Source organism: Puma concolor, chromosome B2 (genome assembly GCF_028749965.1).
Source record: "Puma concolor isolate L17-30 chromosome B2, mPumCon1.1.hap2, whole genome shotgun sequence".
NCBI classification, from domain to species: domain Eukaryota; kingdom Metazoa; phylum Chordata; class Mammalia; order Carnivora; family Felidae; genus Puma; species Puma concolor.
The window spans coordinates 102,683,429-102,708,445 of record NC_141671.1 but is presented as its reverse complement, the minus strand read 5'-3'; the positions used below and the strand labels follow the sequence as shown (position 1 = coordinate 102,708,445).

General features: G+C 40.1%; 2 protein-coding genes across 5 annotated transcripts in view; one reads left to right on the top strand and one right to left on the bottom strand.

Annotated features, from left to right (window-relative positions):
• Positions 1-7,598, top strand: part of TUBE1 (tubulin epsilon 1) — a 17,529-nt gene extending 9,931 nt beyond the window's left edge. For 2 of the 4 annotated variants that reach the window (XM_025925608.2, XM_086707624.1), the window contains 6 exons: positions 506-693; positions 912-1,087; positions 1,914-2,054; positions 4,854-4,994; positions 6,043-6,217; positions 6,726-7,598. In XM_025925608.2, the coding sequence (XP_025781393.1) occupies positions 506-693; positions 912-1,087; positions 1,914-2,054; positions 4,854-4,994; positions 6,043-6,217; positions 6,726-6,884 (980 nt within the window). In that variant the 3' untranslated portion in view covers positions 6,885-7,598. The remainder of the gene's footprint in view (positions 1-505; positions 694-911; positions 1,088-1,913; positions 2,055-4,853; positions 4,995-6,042; positions 6,218-6,725) is intronic. The other 2 variants (XR_015251482.1, XM_086707625.1) reach the window with 2 other exon arrangements.
• On the bottom strand, positions 7,153-25,017 carry CCN6 (cellular communication network factor 6). The gene is made up of 5 exons (XM_025925674.2): positions 24,788-25,017; positions 17,553-17,850; positions 13,467-13,709; positions 9,922-10,115; positions 7,153-8,854 (listed from the first exon to the last, which is right to left on the bottom strand). Exons 1-5 carry the CDS (start codon positions 24,833-24,835, stop codon positions 8,573-8,575), a joined length of 1,065 nt encoding a protein of 354 aa, XP_025781459.1. The 5' UTR covers positions 24,836-25,017; the 3' UTR covers positions 7,153-8,572.

The window sequence follows — 25,017 nt, the reverse complement described above, 5'->3', positions numbered from 1 at the left end:
TATTTCACCGAACAATTTATACAAGTTTATTTCCCCACACTGTCACCAACACTGAGTATTAGAAGACCTGAATCTAACATATTCAAAATTGGATTGTTTTAATTTGGATGGCTTTGATTAGCAGAAAGGTTAAGCACATTCATATCTATTCACCAATTGATTTATTATGAATTGCATGTTTACATACTTTCCCCATTTTTCTATTCATGGCTTTTTGGTTATTGATTTGTGAGACCTCTTTATGAAAGAAATTTAGTCCTTCATATGCGTTGGAGATTTTTTCTTAGTTTACCTTTTTGATTTTGTTTATGGGTTCTATATGTATATGTTTATATGGCTTTTAAAATATTTTAATGGAATTAAAACTGTCTTCTCTATAATGGCTTTGGTTTTTAACGTATGTTTCTACAAAAAAAAAAAAAACAAAATTCCAGGTTCCTCACAATTTTATTCTAAATCATTTGTGCTGAGTTTTGTTTTCTTTCTTTGCAATTTTAATCCTCAGGAACAGGATCTGGACTTGGCACGTTTCTCTTAAAGGTGCTTGAGGACGAATTCCCAGAAGTATACAGATTTGTGACTTCAATTTATCCTTCTGGTGAGGATGATGTCATAACCTCACCTTATAATAGCATCTTGGCAATGAAGGAACTTAATGAGCATGCAGACTGTGTGTTGCCCATTGACAACCAAGTAAGAAATGACATTGTAACTTATGGATATATCATGTATACATTCAGTCCTATGTTATGCATGTATGTGCATATGAAACATTGTCTTCACCTTTCAGCTTTCCCACCTAAGAGGAAAAATAAGTTTAAATTGTTTTTCTTTCTCTTCCTTTCTTCCTGGTAGAATGTCATCTGTGTCCGCTCTTAATAGCTTCTCTCCCAATATTTTTCCTTTAAAAGTCTTTATTTGACATCATTAGCAAAATTGACCTCATGGTGAATTCTGGAAAGTTGGGTACAACTATAAAGCCAAAGAGTCTGGTTACTTCAAGTGCTGGGGCTTTGAAAAAGCAGCACCAGAAGCCCTTTGATGCGATGAACAACATTGTGGCAAATTTGCTGCTGAACCTAACCAGGTAATCGTATTGATGGTATACCTAAGGACAGTTTACAGACTTCACTTTGCTTCTGATGATGCTTGCAGTAGCATTTTTGTAGTAGAACTTTTTAGTTGTTCTAGGTCATAAGAGCTTCTTTTTATTTTATTTTGTCTAGTATTTTGAGATCTTGGAGTGACAGACCAGAATTGTAATTTCTACAGCTCCAAAGCAACATTTCCTCGGATACATTCTATAGAATATTAATGGGTATCAAATGAAAAAAAAATTGTCACAGAGACAGTTGAGAACTTGGTTAGATAAAAGTAAGCATGGTTGGTTGGTTTGTTTGGCTGTAGAATGTCTTCCATCTTTTAAGCCAGCTAATGTTTACCTCCTCATTCATTAGCTGTCCAAAATTTCTCCTTGACTTCGATCTGGAAGATTGCTTTGACCTTATTATATTCCAAATTAGAGAGCACACTAAGCAGACTCTTAACAAATTTAGTAAAATATATAGGATAATTAAATAATTATTGACCTGTATGTGTTTAATTCCACCTAAAGTCTATTTTAGGTAAGATATTTTTGTGTATGTAACGTGCAGCATTACAGTGTGTTGGTTACACCTCATATAATCCACAAATAAGAATTGCTATAGATGTTGTATATTTTAATTATCTTTATACATGATGTTCATGATACTAAATTTCACTAATACAGAAAAAAAAAGAGCATATATTTCCTAACTGAAGAACAATGTACAAAAGGATTTAAAAGTGCCTGCTGAATAAATCAAGCTACATTCAAAGTATAAAATTTTTAAGTTAATTTTTTTTCTCTTGCTTTAATGTTAATTTTTTAGCTCTGCAAGGTTTGAAGGGTCCCTTAATATGGATCTTAATGAAATCAGCATGAATTTAGTTCCTTTTCCTCAACTGCATTATCTTGTGTCAAGCCTAACACCTCTGTATACACTGGCAGATGTTAATATTCCTACCCGAAGGTAAAGTGTAGCAATTTTATTCCAGTTACTTGATAATTTGAATTACTTTTTTTAAAAAAATTGTTTTTCAGTTTGTAATAACTCTGGGTATTTCTTTTTTTTTTTTTTTAAATATTTTTTTTCAACGTTTTTTATTTATTTTTGGGACAGAGAGAGACAGAGCATGAACAGGGGAGGGGCAGAGAGAGAGGGAGACACAGATTCGGAAACAGGCTCCAGGCTCCGAGCCATCAGCCCAGAGCCCGACGCGGGGCTCGAACTCACGGACCGCGAGATCGTGACCTGGCTGAAGTCGGACGCTTAACCGACTGCGCCACCCAGGCGCCCCTATATCATTTATAATTGATGACAACCATTTTTTCATGATTTGAATTCTTTATTTATAGGTCATTGTTTAAAAAGTCAATATTAAGGGGCACCGGGTGGTTCAGTTGGTTACGCCTTGGGCTCTTGACTTCAGCTCAGGTTACAGTCGTGGGTTCGAGCCCCATATCTAGCTCTGTGCTGACAATGCAGATCCTGCTTGGGATTCTCTCTCTCTCCCTCTCTGCCCCTCCCCACTCATGTTCTCTGTCTCTCTCTCTCTCAAGATAAACTTTAAAAAGTCAATATTAAGCTATTTGGAATTAAATCTAAATTTTTAAGCTAACTAAATGAAGATACGGTTTTTATTGAAAAGGATTTAGGGCTTTGAAGTCTGACATACTAAGTCTAAATGCTAATTATGTCACTAGCTACAGGACCTTGGGCATGTGACAAACTTTCCATTTTTCTCATCTGTAAGTACGAGAATCAATGCACCTGTCTCTTTTCCTTGTTGGCTATATTAAATAAGAGTATCTTTTAAAGCTATCACGGTCTAGCACTATAGAACTAGGCTTTCCAATATTATTGTTTATGGTAGCTGTTACCTAAAATTTCCAGAACACCTTGTTTTGTAAGTGTGTGTCATTTATAAGCATAAAACTTAAGAGGCAACAAAAAAAATTAGTTGAAAAAAACTTTTAGCATATATATAGTGATAATGAGCTTGAAAAGGTCCAACTGGCATCCACAGTTGAGAGTAAAGGTCCTGTCACACTCTGTAAGAGGATAGTATGTAAATTATAAAGTAAAAACTGGATTAAAGTTTTTATAGTTTTAAGTTTTGGCAAAATAACAATTCTACACTGTGGGGATGTCACAGTGATATTAACTTTTATTTAAGCTGGTAACAAATAACCGGTTGTGCCAACTAATAGATAGGACTCTTTCTGCATAGGATACTGATGACCTTAAGTTAAGCAGCATGCATAGTGTATAGAACATGGTGATCATTCATTAAATATTCACTGTTTTTATCAGCCCAATGTATTAAAAATTAATGTATTTAAATAAAATGTGCATCATTAATGTGGACACATACAATGTAAATTCATACTAAACTATTTATTATACATTAGTGATAATCCAGACATTTTTTACATTGAATTAAGTACAGCTATAAAGGAGAAAATGTTTGACTTGGTCCTTCAACCTGAATGTTTCAAAGCCAATTAAATTTCTTTTTAACCCTGCTTTTTGGCATATTTTGATAAAAAGAACACTACTTCAACAGTTTTTATTCATATAATCATAATTTGTTACAAAGGATTATTTTTAATTAAAATGTGTTTGTGAAAATGTATAAGGGACTTTAAAGATTTTAGACTCTTAAAGAGCTTGTCACATGTTCTTTCTATCTCTTGTGTTCTTTTTTTCTGCTGTACTGTATATATTTCATAGGCTGCCATATCAGCATATGAACACATTTATCCTTGAGTAAAGTAATAAAATGTTTTAAAATTGTACTATTAAAAGTCAGTTTTAAAATTCTTTAATTTCTTATTAATAGTTTCTAAACAAATGAGAATGGTTTTTGTTGTACCTTTTATTAATAAATCATTTCTGTACCTAGTCCCATTTTTATCACATGAAAATAATAAGCACATCTGAGAAGTATGTGCATGTTTCTTGAAATCCCATATTTTTAATGTAAATAAAGATAAGTATCCCAAACTTACAAAAAACTCCTTACTAGTTCTTATATTTTGTGTCAGAAAATAAATCACAAGTAAGTGTGCTCATTTTCTGTATGGTGGTTCTTAACCTTTTCTGGGTTTCCTTAACTCCATAAAAATGCCCAGAAGCGCATAACACACCAAAATTTCTAACACAGTAGCGAAAGATTTATGAATCCCCCATAGCACTCACCATTCCTTAAAGGAGACTTCTGTTCTTGCTGTCACATAACCAAGACAGAATGTAAACTCTATTAAGAGTAGGAAGTTTTTGTTGTTGTTCACTGCTGGGTCTCTTGCACGTTAAATAGTGCCTGGCACATAATAGGCATTTGGTAAATAACTGCTGAATGAGTAGGTAGCACAGTGCGATTTTTGCAGCACCCCCCCCCCCCCCCCCGACATTCTGCAGTTTCCGCATACAGAATCTTGGCTAGAGTTATCTAAGGAACCTAATCATATTTGTATTGAGGCAAGTGGGGTTTGAGAACCAGACTGGGGCTATATTAAGGAAGGGCCTAGGATGCTGTGAATTGTTAGATATAAACTTGTTAGCACCTTTTTCTTCCTCTCTTTAAATGAAGGATAAAAGATGTCCTCTTTTTTCATATTTTTCATCAAGATTGCTTTGAGAAAATGATAGCTGAAATTTAGAATGTATTTGTGTATGTATTTACCTGTAGATGATGATCCCTGCATTTTGTATGTATAAACATAGAAGTAATATTTAGTATAAACAGTGATTCTTTCATTGTTCTAGGTTGGATCAGATGTTTTCAGATGCCTTTAGTAAAGATCACCAGCTAATTCGGGCTGACCCCAAACATAGCCTCTACCTCGCCTGTGCCCTTATGGTTAGAGGAAATGTACAGGTTTCAGATCTTCGCAGAAATATTGAAAGGTTTGATTTTATATTTTCCTGATAATTTATGTGTACCACTTGTGACAATGTAGCATGGTAGTTCAGATGGCCTGTCTTCCAGTTCTAGCATTTGCCACTTAACTAAAGCATGACCTCGAGCAAACTATTTAGCCCCTCTTGGCCTTACTTTTTTGAAATGTAAAACAAGAATAATAGTACAAAATTGTTATTTGTGAATAGTGAATGATACAGGAGATGTTTTATTTTCTTTTTTTATTTAATGTTTATTTTTGAGAGAGCGCGCGCACACACGCAAGCAGGGGAGGGGCAGAGAGAGGGCTAGACACAGAATGCAAAGTAGGCTCCAGGCTCTGAGCTGTCAGCAGAGCCCAATGCGGGGCTCCAACTCACAAATTGCGTGATCATGACCTCAGCCAAAGTTGGACGCTTAACTGCCGGAGCCACCCAGGTGCTCTAAGATGTCTTATTTTCTGAAAATGTTCAGAAAATTTAACTATTGTTGTTTTATTACCACCACCACCACTTCGCTGCTTCTAAGTTTATGTTGTACTATTTTTTGACCGTCTGTTTTTTAGGAAAACTACTCGATTGAATTACAAAGTAAAGAAAATCACAATATTTTCATTTCTTTTTCTTCCCCAGATTTTATGTCCTCCTAACTAAATGTCCCTTAGTTCACTGTCAGACTGTACCATGATACTGTTAATAGTAAAAAGTAGGGGCGCCTGGGTGGCGCAGTCGGTTAAGCGTCCGACTTCAGCCAGGTCACGATCTCGCGGTCCGGGAGTTCGAGCCCCGCGTCAGGCTCTGGGCTGATGGCTCAGAGCCTGGAGCCTATTTACGATTCTGTGTCTCCCTCTCTCTCTTCCCCTCCCCCGTTCATGCTCTGTCTCTCTCTGTCCGAAAAATAAGTAAGCGTTGAAAAAAAAAAAAATAGTAAAAAGTAGATAACTTTACGTTATATATTAAGCAATTAGAATGGTAATTACCATTAGTAATGTCCATTGCCATATATGGCAGATGTTTTCATTACCTTCATTCTCACCTTTGAGTTTTTGTATCTCAGATTAAAACCTTCTCTACAGTTTATCTCCTGGAATCAAGAAGGCTGGAAAACCAGCCTGTGTTCGGTACCTCCCGTGGGGCATTCCCATTCATTATTAGCTCTAGCCAATAACACATGCGTGAAGCCCACCTTCATGGAACTCAGAGAGCGATTCATGAGGCTCTACAAGAAAAAGGTAATTATCAGTACACTTTTGTAACTATGTGTTTTTATTTGGGCTATTTAAGATGTATTCTTGTGAGTTATACTGTTACAAATCAGGGGCACTCCTGACTACTGTATTCATTGTACTCAGACTACCTAAATGAGAAATCTCCTGAGTTTATAGGATTTGAGTGCTCATTTCTCTCGTAAAATTGAGTGAACTATTATTTTAATAAAGTATATCTGTGTTTCGGGGCACCTGGGTGGCCCAGTCAGTTAAGTGTCTGACTTTGGCTCAGGTCATGATCTCACAGTTCATGGGTTTGAGCCCCACATTGGGCTCAGTGCTTACAGAGCAGAGCCTGGAGCCTGCTTTGGATTCTGTGTCTCCCTCTCTCTCTGCCCCTCCCTGCCCATGCTATCTCTCTGTCTCTCTCTCTCTCAAAAATAAACATAAAAAAAAAAAAAGAATATGTCTTAGGATAGTTACATTTGTATCAAGTTTCCTGAAAATAGTCAACATTATCCTTTGTTTGTAGGCTCATCTTCATCACTATCTACAAATTGAAGGGATGGAGGAAAGCTGTTTCATGGAAGCCGTGTCATCTTTATCCACGCTCATAGAGGAATATAACCAACTGGACGCCACACGAAGCATGCCTGTGGAAGATTTACCTAGACTACGCGTAGCTGTGTAAAACAGAACCCCAAAAGTACTTTTACTATTCTGAATTTCACATTTTTTGGTCACTTTATCTTTCTGTTTTCAGAACTTTTGTGATTCAGAAAGTCTAGTTTGCACTTTTCATATTAGAAAGCATTTTTGCCTTAAAAAAAAGAGTGGTTTTCCTTTCATCACAATTCATGGGCGATACCAGTGTGTGACATTACTGAAAGTCCTAGTACCTTTAACTTCAAACATTTATCTTCAGAAAGTTCCCTTTTTCTGAAATTGAGAAAACAGAGTTCAACATTTTACTTTATTTAGAGTTTCATATTCAGGCATTCATACAATGGTAATCATGTCTTCAATAAAAATCTTACACAGATTTTCATATATTTATTTATAATTTATTTTTTCAGCCCTGGAATTATGTGGTATAACTAGAGCTGTTAAATAAATTTATAATTTATTTGGTTGAATTCTCCTGATTCTTTAAAAGTGAGTACGAGGAGTAATAGAAGAACACAATATAAATATTTCTGTGTAATACCCACTAACTTTTCAGGGATAGGTTTTATTACAGCTATTAGGGAGGTTTTGTTTCTTGTTTGGGTAACCACCTGTTTGCACTGAAAAGAATTTTTACATTTATTTTAACATGTATTTGTATTAAATTATCTTTAAATATAATGCTTTTTATTAAACCAGTTGATTTTATAATAATAAATGTCCTTATTTTTAAACAGTATTATTATTGGTTTTGCTTGTCACCATTTATATAAGCAAACAGAATGTTACTTAGCCTGATACCTTCTTCTGAACTTTGCAGCAAATGGCTGTAATAGTCTAGTGAAAGTGTTCTCGTTACTATAATCTCCAGCTCTAGGTTTTAACATTAATTTATCTTTAAATAAAATAATTTATATGTTAAGTCCATAGATAGATTTGTCATTTAAGGAAGTAATTTTTAGGGACAATTTTCAAGCCAGAATAATCCATTGTGTGCTTTTCTTTAGTGTTATATTCTTAAGTTTCTTTCCTTTTCAAAGTAAGGATACTGCTTTAGATCTTTATCTTGGAAATTTAATTTTTTACATTATTTGGTATATAAACTTTTAGATTACAGTTGTCTACAGTTGTTAACAATGGCCAACGAAGTTCCACTTTCTCCTTCCAAAAGAAACCTTAATAAACTCATAGTCAGGATAGGGCAATGGAAGCTATAAATATATTTACAGTTTAATCTTACTCCTTTTTAAGAATTAACCTAGAATCTTGCTCACCATGTAATGATTATCATCTGACTGGATCCTAGGCTACATTGTCAAAGTACACAAAGTTTTAAAGGCTAGTTTTAAGAGTTTTAAACTTTTTACACATCTTCAACAAAGTATTCCAGATTATAGAATGAAATGTTTTCTTGTAAATTGTATAATTTTCCATTATGTATGGAATATGTAGATGGAACCAAGTATCTGCGTATTTCATAATTATACATTTTAAAGTAAGAGTTCACTTTTAAGGTTTTTAAGTTTTACATGTATTTTTTTAACAAACCTTTTTAAAAGCTTCTATTGCCTTAAATACAGTCATTTGAGAATAAGTAGGCATTCTTACTGTTTTAAATCAATAAGGTAGATTTGCCACCCTTTAAAACCATTCTAATTTTATGATGTAATGACATGATTACCTAAACTTAACTTTTCCCATATAAAGTTGGTTTTATAGGATCTTGAGCTCCGAAAATGTATCTCCTGGATCTCTGCAGTTTCTTTGACATACACAAGATGTAATCCACAGCATCTTCCATTTAAATGACCCTTCATTTGGGCAATCAAATTGAATGGTAATCATTTTAGACTTGTTAGGGACACAGCATCTCTTATCCAAGCATACTCCACAGAAAGTGGGTTTGTAACTCTGAGTGCTTGAGCATCCAGAAAAGATGAATTTTTCAGCTTTGAGAAGTTGGAAAGTGGGTTGGCACGTTTTTCCTTTAGGGATCTGAAAAGGTACATAACATTAAGAAGTCATTAGAAAAGTGAAACCGTATACAGAACATTTTTATAGCACAAACACACAGGTATAATTATTTCCAGGGCATTAATATTTCTTAGTGAATCAGCACTCTCTTTTCTACCTTTGAATTCCACCCCCCACCCCCCCCCACCCAGAGGTCTGTCCTCCCTGTTCTTGCTCCATCATAGGACCCACTCCCCGTTTTTGTTGCTCTCCACCCTTCATTTCCACAATTTCCACAATGAAAATTTGTCTTATTTAATATCAAGGGCCACGTCTTATTAGATGTTTATTTCACTAAGGCTTAGCAAATTCCCTAACAAAACTCAGTTTTGAGTGGATGAATAAATATCTTAATCCGTTTAAAACTGAGTTGTCAACTTCTTAATATGGTAGGGAATAACTTGGGGATGAGAAAGGTTTTGTAGCATTTCCAAAACTTACTCTTGAGACAGTCATCTTGCCTTGTTCTAGAAGTAGGACCAGCTCTAGTTATACCAAACAGTTCCGGGGTAAATATTTTATCATAGTCCTTTGGCAAGTTTACTATCTAATAAGCACAGAGCATTTTGGAAATGGTGGTTTCTCCCTCCAAGTTGGTGATCTATAACCAAGATCAGAACTCTGATGTTCATAATGTCAGTTCTTATCATTATGATACAGCAACCAAAATCTTTTACCCACTGCTTTGATTCCACTACATAAAATTAACATAGTTTTTAAAAGTTAGACTCTGAAAAGGATTTGCTTTTTAAAAGCATGCATAGTGGGTGTACCACAACAAATCAGGCTGATCAAGACCCACACTGTTAAGCTACTAGAGTATCTAGAATCAGCAGGCTAACAGTACCTCCCTGCTTGGTAAGATTTCCCCCCATGAAATGCAATTAGATTAATACTTGCTTTCCTCCCAAATAGTTTGACTTTAAGAGTTACAATGAGGTGATTTTATTTTTACAAGAATCACATACTGTCTATCCCTCTAAAACACGTACTTTTCAGGAGTCTCTTAATATTGAATTACAATGAAACTAAATCTGATTAAATTTTACCTTTATTCTCTTTGATATGTTACTGTCACAGGGTTGGATATAACACAGTCTTTTCTCTTTTCTCATTTCACAGTTGCTATTTTCATTGGTCACCCTATCAGATATTCCCATCCCACAGGTTCTGGAGCAAGGGGTCCACTTTGTTGCTTGCACAAGACATTTTCTTTTCCAAATAAGTGGGAGATTCCTATAAGCTAAAATAAAGGGGGGAAAGTACATGTGTATACATAATTATGTACTCACACAGATAGACAACTTTTAATAATTATTTTTAAGCTAATAGTAAATAGATCAGAACTTTTCCTTTTATGCAGTGTAACTCAGAATAAAATAAACTTGCAGTCTAATTCATCATGCTCTCTCCTACTTTCAAATTACCTTTTTTTTTTTTTTTAATGTTTATTTATTTTCGATAGAGAAAGAGAATGTGAGCCGGGAGGGTCAGAGAGAGAGGGAGACACAGAATCCGAAGCAGGCTGCAGGCTCTGAGCTGTCAGCACAGAGCCTGATGCGGGGCTTGAACTCACAAACTGTGAGATCATGACCTGAGCTGAAGTTGGACGCCCAACCGACTGAGCCACCCAGGTGTCCCCAAATTACCTTTTAGCCAAATGTTACAGTACAGTTTCTTAGGAAGAATAAAGATAATTTATCTTTGAAAATCTGAGTAAATGTATCCATTTGCTTCTGCTTACTAGCTCATTCTCTTAGTACTAAACTACTTGCCTCTTGCTAGATATTATTTTCAAAAACGAAATAAACATTAATAGGATTAAGAAATTCAAGGTATTAGAATGATGTCTTAATGTTAACTTTCATGGCATGCTAAAATCTAAAATACAAAAGTTATGTTTGAGAATAAACTATTAAGGCCAGTTATTTTTCCTCTACTTGTTTTAATCTGGTCTTTTAGAAAATTCTCTACATTACATTGAACTAATCAAAGTAACCATATACTAAGTCATAGTGAGTGTGTAATCTATTCTGTTCATTCAGCTTAATTGCTACATTCCCTGTGGTATCAGGCCCATGGTATTCTTTCCATCGGCCAGCCATTTCAAATCACTTATAGAAAGAAATGGCAAAGGAAAAGATAGATCTATGGGCGGGTGGGTAATTTGCTGGACAGATGGAGCCCCTCCACTGATTGATGCTTAGCAGAAGGGAGGGGAAGGGGGGGTGAATAATGAGAATATAATGAGTGCATAATAATTCCTCCATCTTATAAATCCACTGGGAGCTTCTTGTTCTGCTCATGAATGAGTCAGGCCATTGGTTCATTTTAAACACTACATTTTAGTTGTCTCAAAGCATTTCCTTAAGGTTAATATGCATCCTAAAACAGATACTTGGAATAAGGTTGTGATTTGAGTCTGCAGTTGAATATAGCAAAATTCTGGCTATATTACTTCAAAATGGAAATTTAAAACTCTGAAAAGATGCCCCCCTCCCCGCAACTACCTTCTTGATAGGAAATATCAGTCACTTTGAAGTGTGTGCCGTCTTCGAATAAATGATACTTTACTGCTTTCAGTGTTATTAACGGTAGGATGTTGCAATTGCACAAGGAACTGAGGGAGAGGAAGCAGAAACATGAAGATACCTGGAAGGTAGACAACAGTTTAAAGACCTCAACGCAGGAAGCAGATTAAAAGCCTGGCACGCATCTGCAATAAATAAAGGTAGGTTAGATTATCACATTACCAATAACCCCCTTAAAAAGTTAAGCCAAGAGCTGCAGTTCAGGAAGTTAACATTAAGAAGCAAGAAGACTAGAAGAGCTTTTAAAGTAAGAGTTTAGTATTTGGTGAGCAGTGAGAAAAGCATGGGGGCATTATGTCACTGCATATGCTTCATCGTGAGCGAGCAAAAGCTAGAATCCAACCGTAGGCCATCTGGAGTAAAGTATGCCCAAATACACCTTAACGTGTATATTGGTCACTGTTTGCTTTTAAAACCCAAACTGCTCTTTGGGCCCCTAACCACAGTTTCACAGGTAAGCAGAGGAGAGACGTTAGACTGAACATACACTAACATATCTAGACCTGTGGTCTCAATTACCAGAGAGCACAGTGGCAGAATTTCTCACTTTTTGTAGCAAAGCACGAGCCACTGAGACTGACCATGTAAGACCCCCTCCAGCCAGGTTCCAATGATCCTCTGCAACTACTCTCCTTCCGCAAATGAGACCGACTGAACTTGATCCAAAAGGATGCTCTAGTGGAAACTTGCTGCCCTAGGGCATTTTCTCACCGGCGAGGTTCATGCGTGAGGCCCAAGAACTTAGACGGAGCCCCTCAGATCCACTTCAGAAAATCAGCTGTTCCCGGACATTTTGCAAAAAAGAACAGCTTGGCTTATAATTTTAGAGGTTTTAGAGCATTAGTGGCGTCGTGCTGTTAGCTAAATAACCAAGTATGGTAAATGCAAATTCACTACAACCTGTTCGATTATTTTCAAATTAACTGGCATGATGGAAGTCTCTGAGAATGTTCCTTTCATAGAGTTAGTTTTTTAAATATCTAAAATTCATTGCTTGATTATAGTTGCTTTTGTTAAATATCCACATAATGTAACTGAACTTAGAAGTTTTTAGCATATATAAATATTCCTCCTGTATTTCCATGGCACCTTTCATTTACTAAGCTCCAGATTTCAATAAAAAGGCATTCTTGATTTCTGGGTAAAAACACAGAGCTGTGAATAATAACCAGGCATGAATACTGACCCTTTTGAGTCCTTCCTCATCTGTGCTTCATTTGTGGGTGTTTTTGAAACTCCTGTCCCCAAAATGCCCTGGCATTTAAACAAGATGTTAACTTAAAGCAGACCAGTATGCAGTATTTATGAATATACGGACACTAACTGTAAATAGCTAAGTGCTCACGATGAGTGAGAAAGAGTCTCATTATGGGTTTCAGACTACATACATAGCTGGGGACCCTACTTTAAAATACCTGTATGTGTGTTTATTTAGAGAGAGGTTGGTAACTATAGAGCTGCATTTTCAGGCCGAATGAAAGAATAATCGTATGTCAGCAGTTTCCTATGTTTAGAAACAATATTTACAAATTCAAAACATATTCTCAAATGTTTTTAATAAGCAGGCTTCCATTTCTGCTTTTGTCATACACAGGAGTTGCCTTTGAAAATTTTTGGAACTGGATGGGTCACACGTCTTGCCCATAATATAACACTACAAGTAAAAGTTTCTCAGGATGCATGTGAACAATATTTGGTCAGTTTTCCTTAGAAGAGGTTGAGTGGAATGAGCCAGGGGCATAGAAGAGTTTTTCTGACCTGAGCAGAGCTTTTAAAAACTGGAATATTTTACTGGAAAAATCTAAAACATTATAAAGTTTCCTTTAGGGATACTTAGAAAACTACCTATCTGAGGCAGAGACTGAGTAAGATAGCACACCCAACCTAACTCTCAGACTGACCACTAAGCCATAAGTACTTACTGAGTACCTGTGGTACATAAAAGAAACATGAAAGAAGATCACAGGAAGCCATACATGAGAACTAAATATGCCTTTAAGCACCTGGCATTGTTTTGTAGCTTGTTGAAAGCTGTTGTTGGAACGGTCCCAGGCCACAGTTTGATTGATCAGACTTCTTTCTACCTTTAGCCCCAGAGCAGTGACCGTCAGCCGGCTTTGGTATGAACAGAGGTGTGCATCCAATGGCCCCACTCACACAGAGACAGCTGAACAGGGGATTGGGTTGAAAGACTTGGCCGTTATGATAATGTACCCTGTTGAACTCACATCCCACAGCTATAAGATCTGAAAAGAGAGAAGAGCAGAATCACCAAAGAAGCCATAACTGATAATCCAGACCTCCCATTATGAATCACAGGGGTAATAGCTATCTCCTTTATGAAGTAGTGTTCTCAGCTTCTTAGGCCCCATCTGGGACTTTCTCAGAACATGTGTAAAAGCTGGAAATGAGACATTTCCATTATATTGTAGGCGATCTGCTCCAGTCAGTCACTTTCAGAATCAAGACCAAGTACAGGCCCTATTCAGGATCAGTAGGAATATCGCAATGAGACACTGATTGTAAGTCTGAGAGATGGATTGGTGGCTGGGAAGACTGAGGTTTCCCAGATGTCCAACAATAGGCAAGGATGTGTTTGTAGGAAATGAGGATACGTGAATGGCTGAAGAAACCATAATTTGTTTAACTACAGTACTGCACAGCAACTGATTTTGCTGTTGTTAAGAGAATTGGAGGAAACTTTCACTCCTCTGAGAGGTATTCTTGACCTGGATCAACGGTTCTCAAAAGTGTGACCCCTCGCACCTTTTGGCGGTACCTGAGGCCCTTTCAGAGAATCCACAAGGTCAAAACCCTTTCAGAACACTGAGATGTGCCTGACTTTTTTCACCGTGTTGGTATTTGCACTGAGGGTGTAAGAGCAATGATGGCTGAAACTGCTGCTGGAGCCTTAGCGTGAATCAAACCGTACGGGCTACTACTGTCTTTTTCCCTGCCAATGCACTTGTACATAAATGTGCTTTCGAAAAAAGAAAATCTAGTTTTATTCAATAATGTCCTAATAACAGTAGAAATTACCAATTTTACTAAATCTTAATCACCAAATATATGTCATTTTAATATCCTGTGTGACAGAGTAGGCAGTGTTACAGAGAGCATTTCTGTAGATATTGTATCGTCTTGAGAAGCACCTATTCTATTGTTTGAGTTTGGGGCTGAACGAAACCACTTTTTGAGTGAGGATTTCACCTAAAGAGATGACTGACAGATAAACCATGATTACTCAGGTATTTGGCAGACATTTTCTTGAAAATCAACGGTGAGCGTGTCACTTCAAGGGAAACACTTTTCTGGCCAATGACAGAATTCAGGCTTTCAAGCAAAAATTAGAAGTTTGGAAAATCTATATCCACCACCAAGATCTCTACAGCTACACAATATGCAGACTTTTATGATTAGATTGGTATTGGTTAATGTGTTTTTTTAATCTTGTATAAAGTGTATCAATATTTGGAACATCTACATCACCTTTTCCCAAACTAGTATTTTCCAAATAACCAATGCATGGTGTTACAAAATTATACACGAGTAAAAGACCCATTCCAACTAGGTCTTGGATAGACTAATGAATTTTGATGTCACAGACTCTGCCAAGTTCATTGATAGGGTTTCAGATTCCATGATACAGCTAATTTTCAAGAAAGTACCACTTCTAGGGGCACATGGGCAGCTCAGTCAGTTGAGCAACCGACTTCGGTTCAGGTCATGGTCTCACAGTTTGTGAGTTCGAGCCCCGCGTCGGGCTCTGTGCTGACAGCTCAGAGCCTGGAGGCTGCTTCGGATTCTGTGTCTCCCTCTCTCTCTCTCTCTGCTCCTCCCTTGCTCATGCTCTGTCTGCTCTCTGTCTCAGAAATAAATAAACATTAAAAAAATTTTTTTTAAATAAAAAAGTACCACTTCTCAAGTTTTAATATCAAAAAGAATATTCACAATTATCTGAAAATCCTGTTAAAGTATTCCTGTCTTTTCCAATGACCTACCTATGTAAGACTGGATTTCCTTCATATATTTCAGCAAAAATAACATACAGCAATAGATTGAAAACAGAAGCAGATGGGGAAATCTAGCTATCTTCTGTTCAGCTGGACATTAGAGAGGTACACAAATGTAAAACAGCTCCATTCTTCTCACTAATTTTTTCTTTGTTTTAGAAAATAAAATATTTTCATAAATATATTATTCCTACCAAGTTGCAATGGGGTTTCTGTTTTTAAATGGATCAGTAATATTTTTAAGTTTCTAATCCATCTAAATACCAATAGAGATAACACATAAACAAAAGCTCTTTGGATATTCATTCATTTCTGAGACTAAAGGGGTCCTCAGAGCAAAGTTTAAAAATCATTGTTCTGTATCGTGGATCGGCAAATGTCCTGTAAATATCTTAGCATTTATAGACCATTGGTTTTTGTCACAACTACTGGGCTCTGCTATCATACAGCAGCCACAGGCTACAGAACTGAATAGTGTGGCTGTGTTCCAATAAAATGTGACTTACAAAAACAGGCTCTGGGCCAGATTTGGCCCCTGGGCCATAGTTTGTGACCCATTTGAGGTCATCTCCACCCCCACCCTCATGGCTATGCTCTGTTAAAATACTCATCACATTCTATGTGAAATCACTTGTGGAAAGCTCTGTCTGACACAATAAGGTTTGACTCTGCGAGGGCAGCGCCTCTATCTTTTCTTGTTTTCTTTGGGCACAGTGCCTGGCTCATTAGTGGTGGTTCACTGAGTGCTTTTTAGGGTAATGAAATAATTTGCCCAGCACCATTTGGGAGAAAGGAGGATCCTGATGCCAGAGTCTGATAGGTCTGTTGACCTGTTGAATTTCCACAAATAATAGCTAACATGTCTAAGAGTCTACTGCCTGCCAGATATTCTGCTAGGTGCTTTGGGTTTTGTGTCATTATTTCATGTGTTCCTCCTAGCACTTCTGTAAGAGGAAGTATGTATGACGTAACTGAGGCACAGAGAGGTTAAGCAATGTGACCTCAAGGTCGCTCAGCATATAAAGTCCAGAATTTGAACCCGGTGCCTGCATTCTTAACCAATGTAGTTTAGTGCTGACAGGGGCATCAGGCCATCAAACTTGAATGGCTCTACACACTCAGTCATACTCCAAAGATGTGCTCGTATTCCAGGCTCGCAACAAAACCCGATAGTAATTTGCCTGCCCACACAGTCTTTTCTGTAGACTGACTAAAATGTGAAGCTAACATGGGTATCTCTCTTCCCTTAGAAATCTTAGGTTTTTTTTTTTTTTTAATTGTTTAATGTTTATTCATTTTTGAGAGACAGAGCATGAGCGGGAGAAGGGCAGAGAGAAAGAGAGACACAGAATCCAAAGCAGGCTCCATGTTCTGAGCTGTCAACACAGAGACTGATGTGGGGCTCAAACCCACGGACCATGAGATCATGACCGGAGCTGAAGTCAGATGCTTAACCAACAAAGCACCCCAGGTGCCCTAGAAATCTTAGTTTTTAATCCTAGCTAAATCAGGATCCTGAGTTATTGTCAAGGTGTAGGTTTAGATGGTCTCCATCAGTCTCCAGAGTTAAAATCCATAAATCTGAGGGTCAGGTTGTGATTTGGGGTCCCGCTACCTTCCTTTTTACAAATCTGCTTCCATTTAAAAGTACAGTAACTTGATGATCATTTGGAAAGGCTAAGATTAAAGCAGGATATACATCCTTACATTTTAAGCAAGATTATTTTTAAGTTGTGGAAAAGGGTGAATCCAGACTGAGCTTTTGACCACAGTGACAAAAGCTGTCATTTCGTGGCACTTTAAGAAGTCAGGCTCTATTCACCTAGTTTCCCCTATTTTTATCACTAAAGGCAATTACCTGAGAATCACTACACGATCACATCAGTGCAATTAACAAGAACAGGTTTCTGAACACATGGTGTCCAATATGACAAAGCCAGTCCCACCAGGGTGTGAAAACCAAACCCACCTCAAACTTAGCCAAACTAAGCTGACTATTCCAATCAACAATTACAGGGAGGGGGGAATGCTGTCTGGGCTCAACCTCTCCCGGCAGGTCCCGAAGAAGACACTTACACGCACACACTCCGGTCTCGTACCTAGGCCCGTCGGCCGAGTAGTCACAGTACAGCCCTTTGTGCGGGTCGCAGAGGTCGGCCTCGTTGCACATGTCCCCTGCTTGTCTGGCACAGACTTTACAGCATCCGCAGCCGTCCCTCAGCAGGCTCACTCCAGGAGGGCAGCTGGGCTTCTGGCGAGGGCATTGACAGGGCCAGTGACAGAACTGTTTACGCTGGTGCACCTCCGATGCTTCTCCAGGCCTCCCTTCAGGCGGCGTGTCTGGCGGCCCGCCGCCCTGCGCCCTGCAGCAGAACTTCATTGGATGACACAGGTGCCGTTAGAAAGCATGCCTCAAACTCATTTCAGAGATTTCTAGAAACCGAAGACTTCCCCTGAATTGGGAGATAACAGCGGGGAGCGTCGCAATATCCATCGGGAACTGTCACCATGCCTCTTTCCGTAAACCTTTCTTCCCTCAGCTGCCCACACATCACTCGTTCTTCTTCCTCCTCCCTCCTCGCTGCTCCTTCTCACTCTCTAATTGGAGCCCCCTGCGGTGAACACCTCTGAAGGCTCCTCCCTCTCTCTATCGCCTGTCTCCCTCCAGCCCTGTCTTGGGAACTCAGATGCGAACTGCCCGGTCTGGTCTCCACTTGGACATCTGACAGGCACAGCGAGCTCAGTGTGACCAGAACAAACTCCCAATTTCTCTTCCAAGATACCCTTCCATGCACATCCCTGCTGAACACAGGCCAATTTCACTTTTCCAGAATACCTTGGGGTCGGGTCATTCTTGACTCTTCTCTCCCATTTTCTATCCAATCCTATCAGTAAATCCTATTGGTTATGCCTTTAAAATGTACCCAACTCTAATCAGAAATGAGTAGATAGCACCCCCCCCATCACCACCAAGCTACCATTATTTCTCACTTTAGATGATTGTAATGGTCTCCTAAAGGATCTCCTTGCTTCCCCCTTTGTCTTCTAGATTCTTCACTCAGCACAATGGTTAAAATGAAATAAGCTACAGTGCCTATAGCTAAGTTACCGCATTATACACATACTTAAAATTTGCTAAGAGAGTAGATCCTATGTTAAATGTTCTTACCGCACGCACACACAAACAATAATAGAAGGGGCAGGAGAAATCTCTGGGAGGTGATGGATATGTTTAGGGCTTTGGTAGTGGTTTTGGTTTAATGAGTATATACTTATCCTGGAGCTCATCAAATGGTATACATTAAATATGTGTATCTTTTTACAATCATACTTTAATTCATGTCACTCCTTGCTCATAAGAGGTGGCTTCCTCACGGCTTCACATTTCGGTGTAAAAGCCAAATGACCCTCGAAGGCCCTGCAACCTCAGGTCCACCTGGCCTCCCCATTCTTTGAATACTCCAAGCATGTTCCTCCCGCAGGTATCTTCGTGGCTCACTCTTTCAGTTGCTTAGGTCTGTGCTCAAATTTATCAGTGAGGCCCTTCTTGTCCACCCTTTGTAAAACAGACCCTGCCCCAGCCTTTTAGCCCACAGACCTTCTTACCACCTGTCTTATTCCTATATATTCTACTTGTTTATCTTCTAAGTCACGCATCAAGAATGTGAGCTTCTTGAAAGGGCAAGCTTTTTTGCAGTCTTATTCCCTGTAATAAAATGTATGGAATGAAAGAACATGGTACCTCCTCTGTGCCAAGCGCCTTACCTAATATCATTTAGCCTTCATTAGAAGAGTATGGAGCAGTTGTTAGCCACGTGTGGTAGGCATAATAAGTGTTCCTTCAAAGATGCCTGTGTTCGAATCCCCAGAACCTGTTAAGATACTACCTTACACAGCAAAGGGGATTTTGCAGATGCAGGTAAAGGTCTTGAGATGAGAGTATCCTGGATTAACCAGGTGGGCCCAATGTAACCATAAGTATCCTTCAATGGGAAAGAGGCAGGAATGTCAGAGAAGATGGGAGGGAAGCAGAGGCAGGCGTGATGTCACAGCTGAAAGGCGGTCATGAGCCACGAGTGCGGGAGCCTTTAAAAGCTGCAGAAAGCGGGGGTGCCCTGGTGGCTCAGTTGGTGGAGTCGACATCCAGCTCAGGTCATGATCTCGCGGCTCGTGAGCTCAAGCCTTTGCGACGGGCTCTGTGCTGACAGCTCAGAGCCTGGAGCTTGCTTCAGATTCTCTGTCTTCCTCCATCTTTCTGCCCCTCTCCCGCCCGCTTGCTCTTTCTCTCTCTCTCTCTCTCTCAAAAATAAATAAAAACATTAAAAAGGAAAAAGAAGCTGCAGAAAGCAGGGGCACCTGGGTGGCTCAGTTGGTTAAGTGTCTGACTTCAGCTCAGGTCATGACCTCAAAAGCTTGTGGATTTGAGCCCTGTAAGGGACTCTGTACTGATGGCTCGGGGCCTGCTTGGGATTCTGTCTGTCTCCTGCCCTCTCTCCCTTTCTCTCTCTCAAAATAAGTAATTAAACTTTTTTAAAAAGCTGCCAAAGGCAAAGAACAGACTCTCTCCTAGACCCTCCAGAAGGAAGAGCCCTGCCGACCCTTGATTTTAGCCCTCTAATACCTATTTTCACACTACAGATGTCCAGAAGTGTAAAATAATAAATTTGTGTTGTTTTAAGCCGTTAAATCGGTGGTAACGGGTTACAGGAGCAGGAGGAAACCATACACCCCATTTTATAAATGAGGCCACTGAAGCTCAGATTGTTTAACCTGTCCTAAGTCCTACATCAAGCAGTAGAAGAGGGATTTAAACTAGACAGGCAGATTTCAGAGCCCGAGCTCTCAACCCTGACCTTCGCTCCTTCCCTCGTCCGGGTCCCGCCACAAGCCAGCTTTGATACTAAACAACCCCCCTAATCTTCATCTGTCTCTCCTCTCCAGCCAAGGCCTCTCCCCCTAAGCTTACAACTCCTTAATTTCCCCTGGGTATATCCACTTTGCTGTCCCACGAGGATCTCACTTTCTCCTTCCCCACAACAGACTGCTCCTCACCTAGTTCCCTTTTTAGCGAATGGTGGAGCCAACCACTGAGCTCCCCAAGCCAGGAAGCTGAAAATGGACCTCACCTGCTCCTCTCCTTCATCCCTCACACCCGAAAGTGACTGACTTGGGAAAGTCCAAGCTCCTAAGCACAGCATTCAGGGCCCTCCTCAATCTCCCACATTCCTAGCATCCGTTAGGTTCTGGCAAGTTCAAGTGTCGGCCGTTCCCTGAATAGCTGATGCTGTTCCATCCGGCTCTAACCTTCTTCACTGGCCCTCACTCTTCATCCAGCTCTGTTTAGCTATGGCCTTTTCCAGAAAACTTCTTACGATCTCTCCCCACCCCCCACCCCCCTCTCTTTTACATGCCCTTGAATTGAAACCATTTGTGTAAGTGTCTGTCTGTTCCACACGCTTAAAGCTACCCATCCTCAGGGACTTTGTGGTTCATTTTAATTAATACTGGCACCTAGCACAGTGCCTGGCAATAATTTCTATAATTAACCCTCAATTTATTTGATAGCCTGAAGGCGCTTGCACTGATCCAGAAATCTAAACCTCTTTCCAAGCCAAAACATCCTACATTTAAGAGTATGAGTTTGAAATTCCACCCTTACAACCTCAGCCCTTTTGCTTATCACTGGTAACACGAATTCCCCAGAGCAACCCTCTCAGCTACAATTCAAGCTGAAGAGACCACGTGAGGATAGATTTTGAGGATAAACTGTGCTGGGATTCTGGAGGAGGTGGTGGCAGGGACTGGAAATACAGAAGTGGAGAAGGGAGTAGAAACCGCGTCTTCTTCTCAATTTTCCCTTGGTTCAGCCATGGTTGCCGGGGCCTTCCTGCCAGATTCACTGGCCTCCCAGCTGGGCTCATGTTCATGGAATCTCTCTGTTTTCCTCTTGCCCCCTCTCTAAGGTGTTTGACTTTTTTTTTTTTTTTCTTTATGCTTCATTTATTTTGGAGACAGAGAGCATGAGGGCAGTCAGTGTAGAGCCAGATGTGGAGCTCGATCCCACGAACTGGGAGATCGTGACCTGAGCCGAAATCGAAAGTTGGAAGGATGCTTAACCAACTGAACCACCCAGGTGCCCCCTGTTTGACTCTTAATCCTCTCCTCTCCCCTGGCTTTCATGACGCCAGACCCTCCCAGGTCTACCCCTACCTCTCAATCTACTTTCTCACTCTCCTCTGCAGACTCTTATTACCCCAAATCTGACTTACACTTAGACTAACTGGTGTTCTGTGACCTTGCTGTCTTTTCTCACTCTACACAGTCTCTTGGCAATCTCCTCTACCCCCTTGCCTTCCATTTCCACCCTGTGCAAGCGTCGAAACTAAATTTTCATCCAGGAGTTCTCCACCAAGCTCTATAGCCCTACAGCTGACTACCTACGAAACAGTGCCACTAGAATGTTCCATGGGAAAAATTCATTCCCCAAACTCATCGTCACTGCCCTCCCCCCCCCCCCCCCTTTCTGGATAGCTTCTCCAACGTTTGGAGTCAGGATGCCGGGAATCCTCCTGGTCGTCGTCTCCCACACTTCCCATAGCCGTTCAGTGCCTAATGCGAATTGTCCTCCTATTCCTACAAGTAGCCACTCTACCCCCTTCTGCGTGGCTACTGAGTACTATTGCAATAACTTCCTAACTGGTCTTCCTCCCTCAATAATGACTCCTCAAATGAATCTGCCATATTTCTGCTGGAGGGATCTGTTTAGAAAACCTGTCTGATTCTACTACCCCTCCTCGTACAGGGCACCAGTGGTTCCCTACTGCTACAGCATAGAGTGCAAAATTCTGAGCATGCTATCTGAAGCCTGTGCGGGTTCATGCCTTCCTCTCCAGCCTTCGCTTTCAATGCACTCTCCTCCTCCACCTTACTGCTTACGAGCCTCACCAGGTCCCTTTCCTCCTCCATGCTTTTCCTCATGTTGCTTCCTTTCAAGGAAATGCCTACTCTCCAAACTGCCCACCTGGGGACACCTGCTTCTCTTTCCCGTCTTGAAGCATTTCTATACAATCTCTGAGGCCACAAGGTACCTGTTGAAAACCAAGGATAAAGAGAAAATCTTGAAAGTGTACTCGGAAAAGCATAACTTTACTCTGTACTTTGTAAAGAGAAGCATTACATTACATACAAGAGAATAACAACAAGAGAGAGATCTGACCTCCCATCAAAAGGAGACCAAGATACTCTTCAGTAGGTGCCTTGGATAAACTGTGATCCGGACAATGGATTATTCAGTACTAAAAAGAAATGAGCTATCAACCCATGAAAAGACACCCATATTATTAAGTGAAAGAAGCCAATCTGAAAAGTCTACTTACTGTATGATTCCAACTATAGAATATTCTGGAAAAGGGCAAAACTACGGAGACCCTAAAAAGATCACTAGCTGCCAGGAATTGGGGGACGGGGTGGAGCGCAGGATTTTTAAGGCAGCAAAAATACTCCATGATCCTGTGATGCCGGATACATGTCATCGTACATTTGTCCAAACTCCTGGGATGGGCACTACCAAACGTGAACCCCAAGGTAAACTATGGGCTTTAGGTAATACTGATCAATGTAGGTTCATCAGTTGTAACAAAGGTACCATTCTAGTGGAGGATGTTAATAAGCGGGGAGGCCGTGCAAGTGGTAGACAGGAAATCTCTTTACCTTCCTCTCAAATTTGCTGTGACCTTAAAGCTTTTCTGGGGGAAAAAAAAAAAATAAGCCTTTAAAAAAAAAAAAAAGGAAGGTGGGGGGGAGGTGGAGAATAAGACCCAATGCTGAAAGGAAAAACAAAAAAACAACTGTCAACCTAGTGTTCTATCTCCAGTGAAACCATCTTTCAAGACTCGGTGCGACAGAGAAGAAATGGAACAGAACTCTTTTGGGACACCAAAATAGGCTCTTCTGTTGCACCAGAAACAAAGGGTTTTTACACCAGCGCTGAGATTTGGTACAGCTCTGTGATCTCAGATGACTATCATTTACTTGATCTTTAAGCCTCAATCCTCCTCTGTAAAATGGGATTAATAATAATAATAATCCACGTCGTAAGGTTATTTTGAGGATTAAGATAATGACTAAAGTACCTAGCACGGTGCTCGGCACGTAGCAGACATTCAACAAGGAGTAGGTATTATTCCTCAAAAGTTCATAATGACAAAATTAAGCAAAATAATACTTTCTTGTTGCCGTGTCTTAACCTCTTTGTGTTTGTTTTTGTTTTTTTATCTTGGACACCTCTCTGTCGGGATAGGTGCTATTCAATCCACAACAACAACAATGGGCCTTTTCTCAAGAAGGGCGGAGCGGGAGACAGCTCCGTCTCACCTCCCCTGGAGAAAATGTGCCCCTCCATATAGCAGTGGAGACAAACCACACCAGTGGCATTCTTGTTAGGATTTTTCTACAGTCTGAAATCTCCATATCCTATATAACAAATTTCAATCTCCTTCCTAAAACACAATTGAGCGCCCTACTGGGCTACTAACTCCCAGACACGTCCATGTTTCCCCAACCACCGGAAGGTTTCGAAAGCTCTGTCCTCTGTGCAAGCAGTAACCACCTCCATGTAAATAAATCCACATACACAAGTCACCCTGTTTTCATCTTCTTATTAAAAAATCCCAAGGCAACGACTTGCTCCTCTCAAATTAAATTTCCCTTTGGTCTGTTGCTTGAAACTATTCCCAAGTCTTCACGGACCGCTTCCTTTTCATGAAAAGGGAGAAACGCATGACTTGAGAAGAGACAAAGTAACAGAACGTTTTAAAAATATAAATGTTTAGCCCAAGTGCTCCTTTCAAACAAGGACAGGCTTAGCTGAAGGAAGTCGTCAGAATCATTTTTTCCAGTGGCTCTCTGCACCTTTCGCACACAGCCACGGAAAGTTGAGCCCCAGCCTGGAGCCCAGATGAAGGGGCTCCTTCACCCCGGCGGCCGCCTCCAGACCACGCGGTGTGTGTCGTACCCCCCCCCCCCTAAAAAATATACACTATTCAAATCTGGGAGCTGTTCAAACATATCGAAAGTGGATTCGGTGCCGTTACCTGAAAGGAAGAAATGTTTTCCACTTCTTTCCCGAAGCTTCTAAACTAAACACAACTTTTATTTGGAGACGAAAATGGCTCCCCGTTTGGCATGAAGTATTCCCACAAGGTATTTACCCCCCCCCCCCAACACTCTGCCCCCATCTTCTTCCTTTTTAATTTCTGACCTGGAGAAATCTGAAACTCCTGAGGGGAAGCGGTGAGGAGGGGGGAGCTTACCTGTGCCAGAGCAGCGCCCAGGAGTGTGGAAAGCAGGAGCCCCCGCATGTTCCCCAGGAACCAGCAGCAGGGAGATAGGAGGCGGCTGGGGCCCCACACAAAGCTGCCCTCTGTCTCCTCAGCGGGACACCGACCTCGTGCTCACACTCTCAGCTGGGCTTTAGCTCTCACGGAGCTGCTTTAATACCCTGTTTTCTTTCGCAGACTCTCCTATTTACCTTCTCGAGGGA

Excerpts from the sequence above, each read along its gene's own strand:
- CCN6 (XM_025925674.2), bottom strand. The coding sequence starts at position 24,835 with ATGCGGGGGCTCCTGCTTTCCACACTCCTGGGCGCTGCTCTGGCACAG. Across the intron at positions 17,851-24,787 it reads TGGGCGCTGCTCTGGCACAG|TTCTGCTGCAGGGCGCAGGG; the intron begins GTAAGCTCCCCC and ends CATCCAATGAAG. Across the intron at positions 10,116-13,466 it reads AAGCTACAAAACAATGCCAG|CTTATAGGAATCTCCCACTT; the intron begins GTGCTTAAAGGC and ends CCTTTATTTTAG.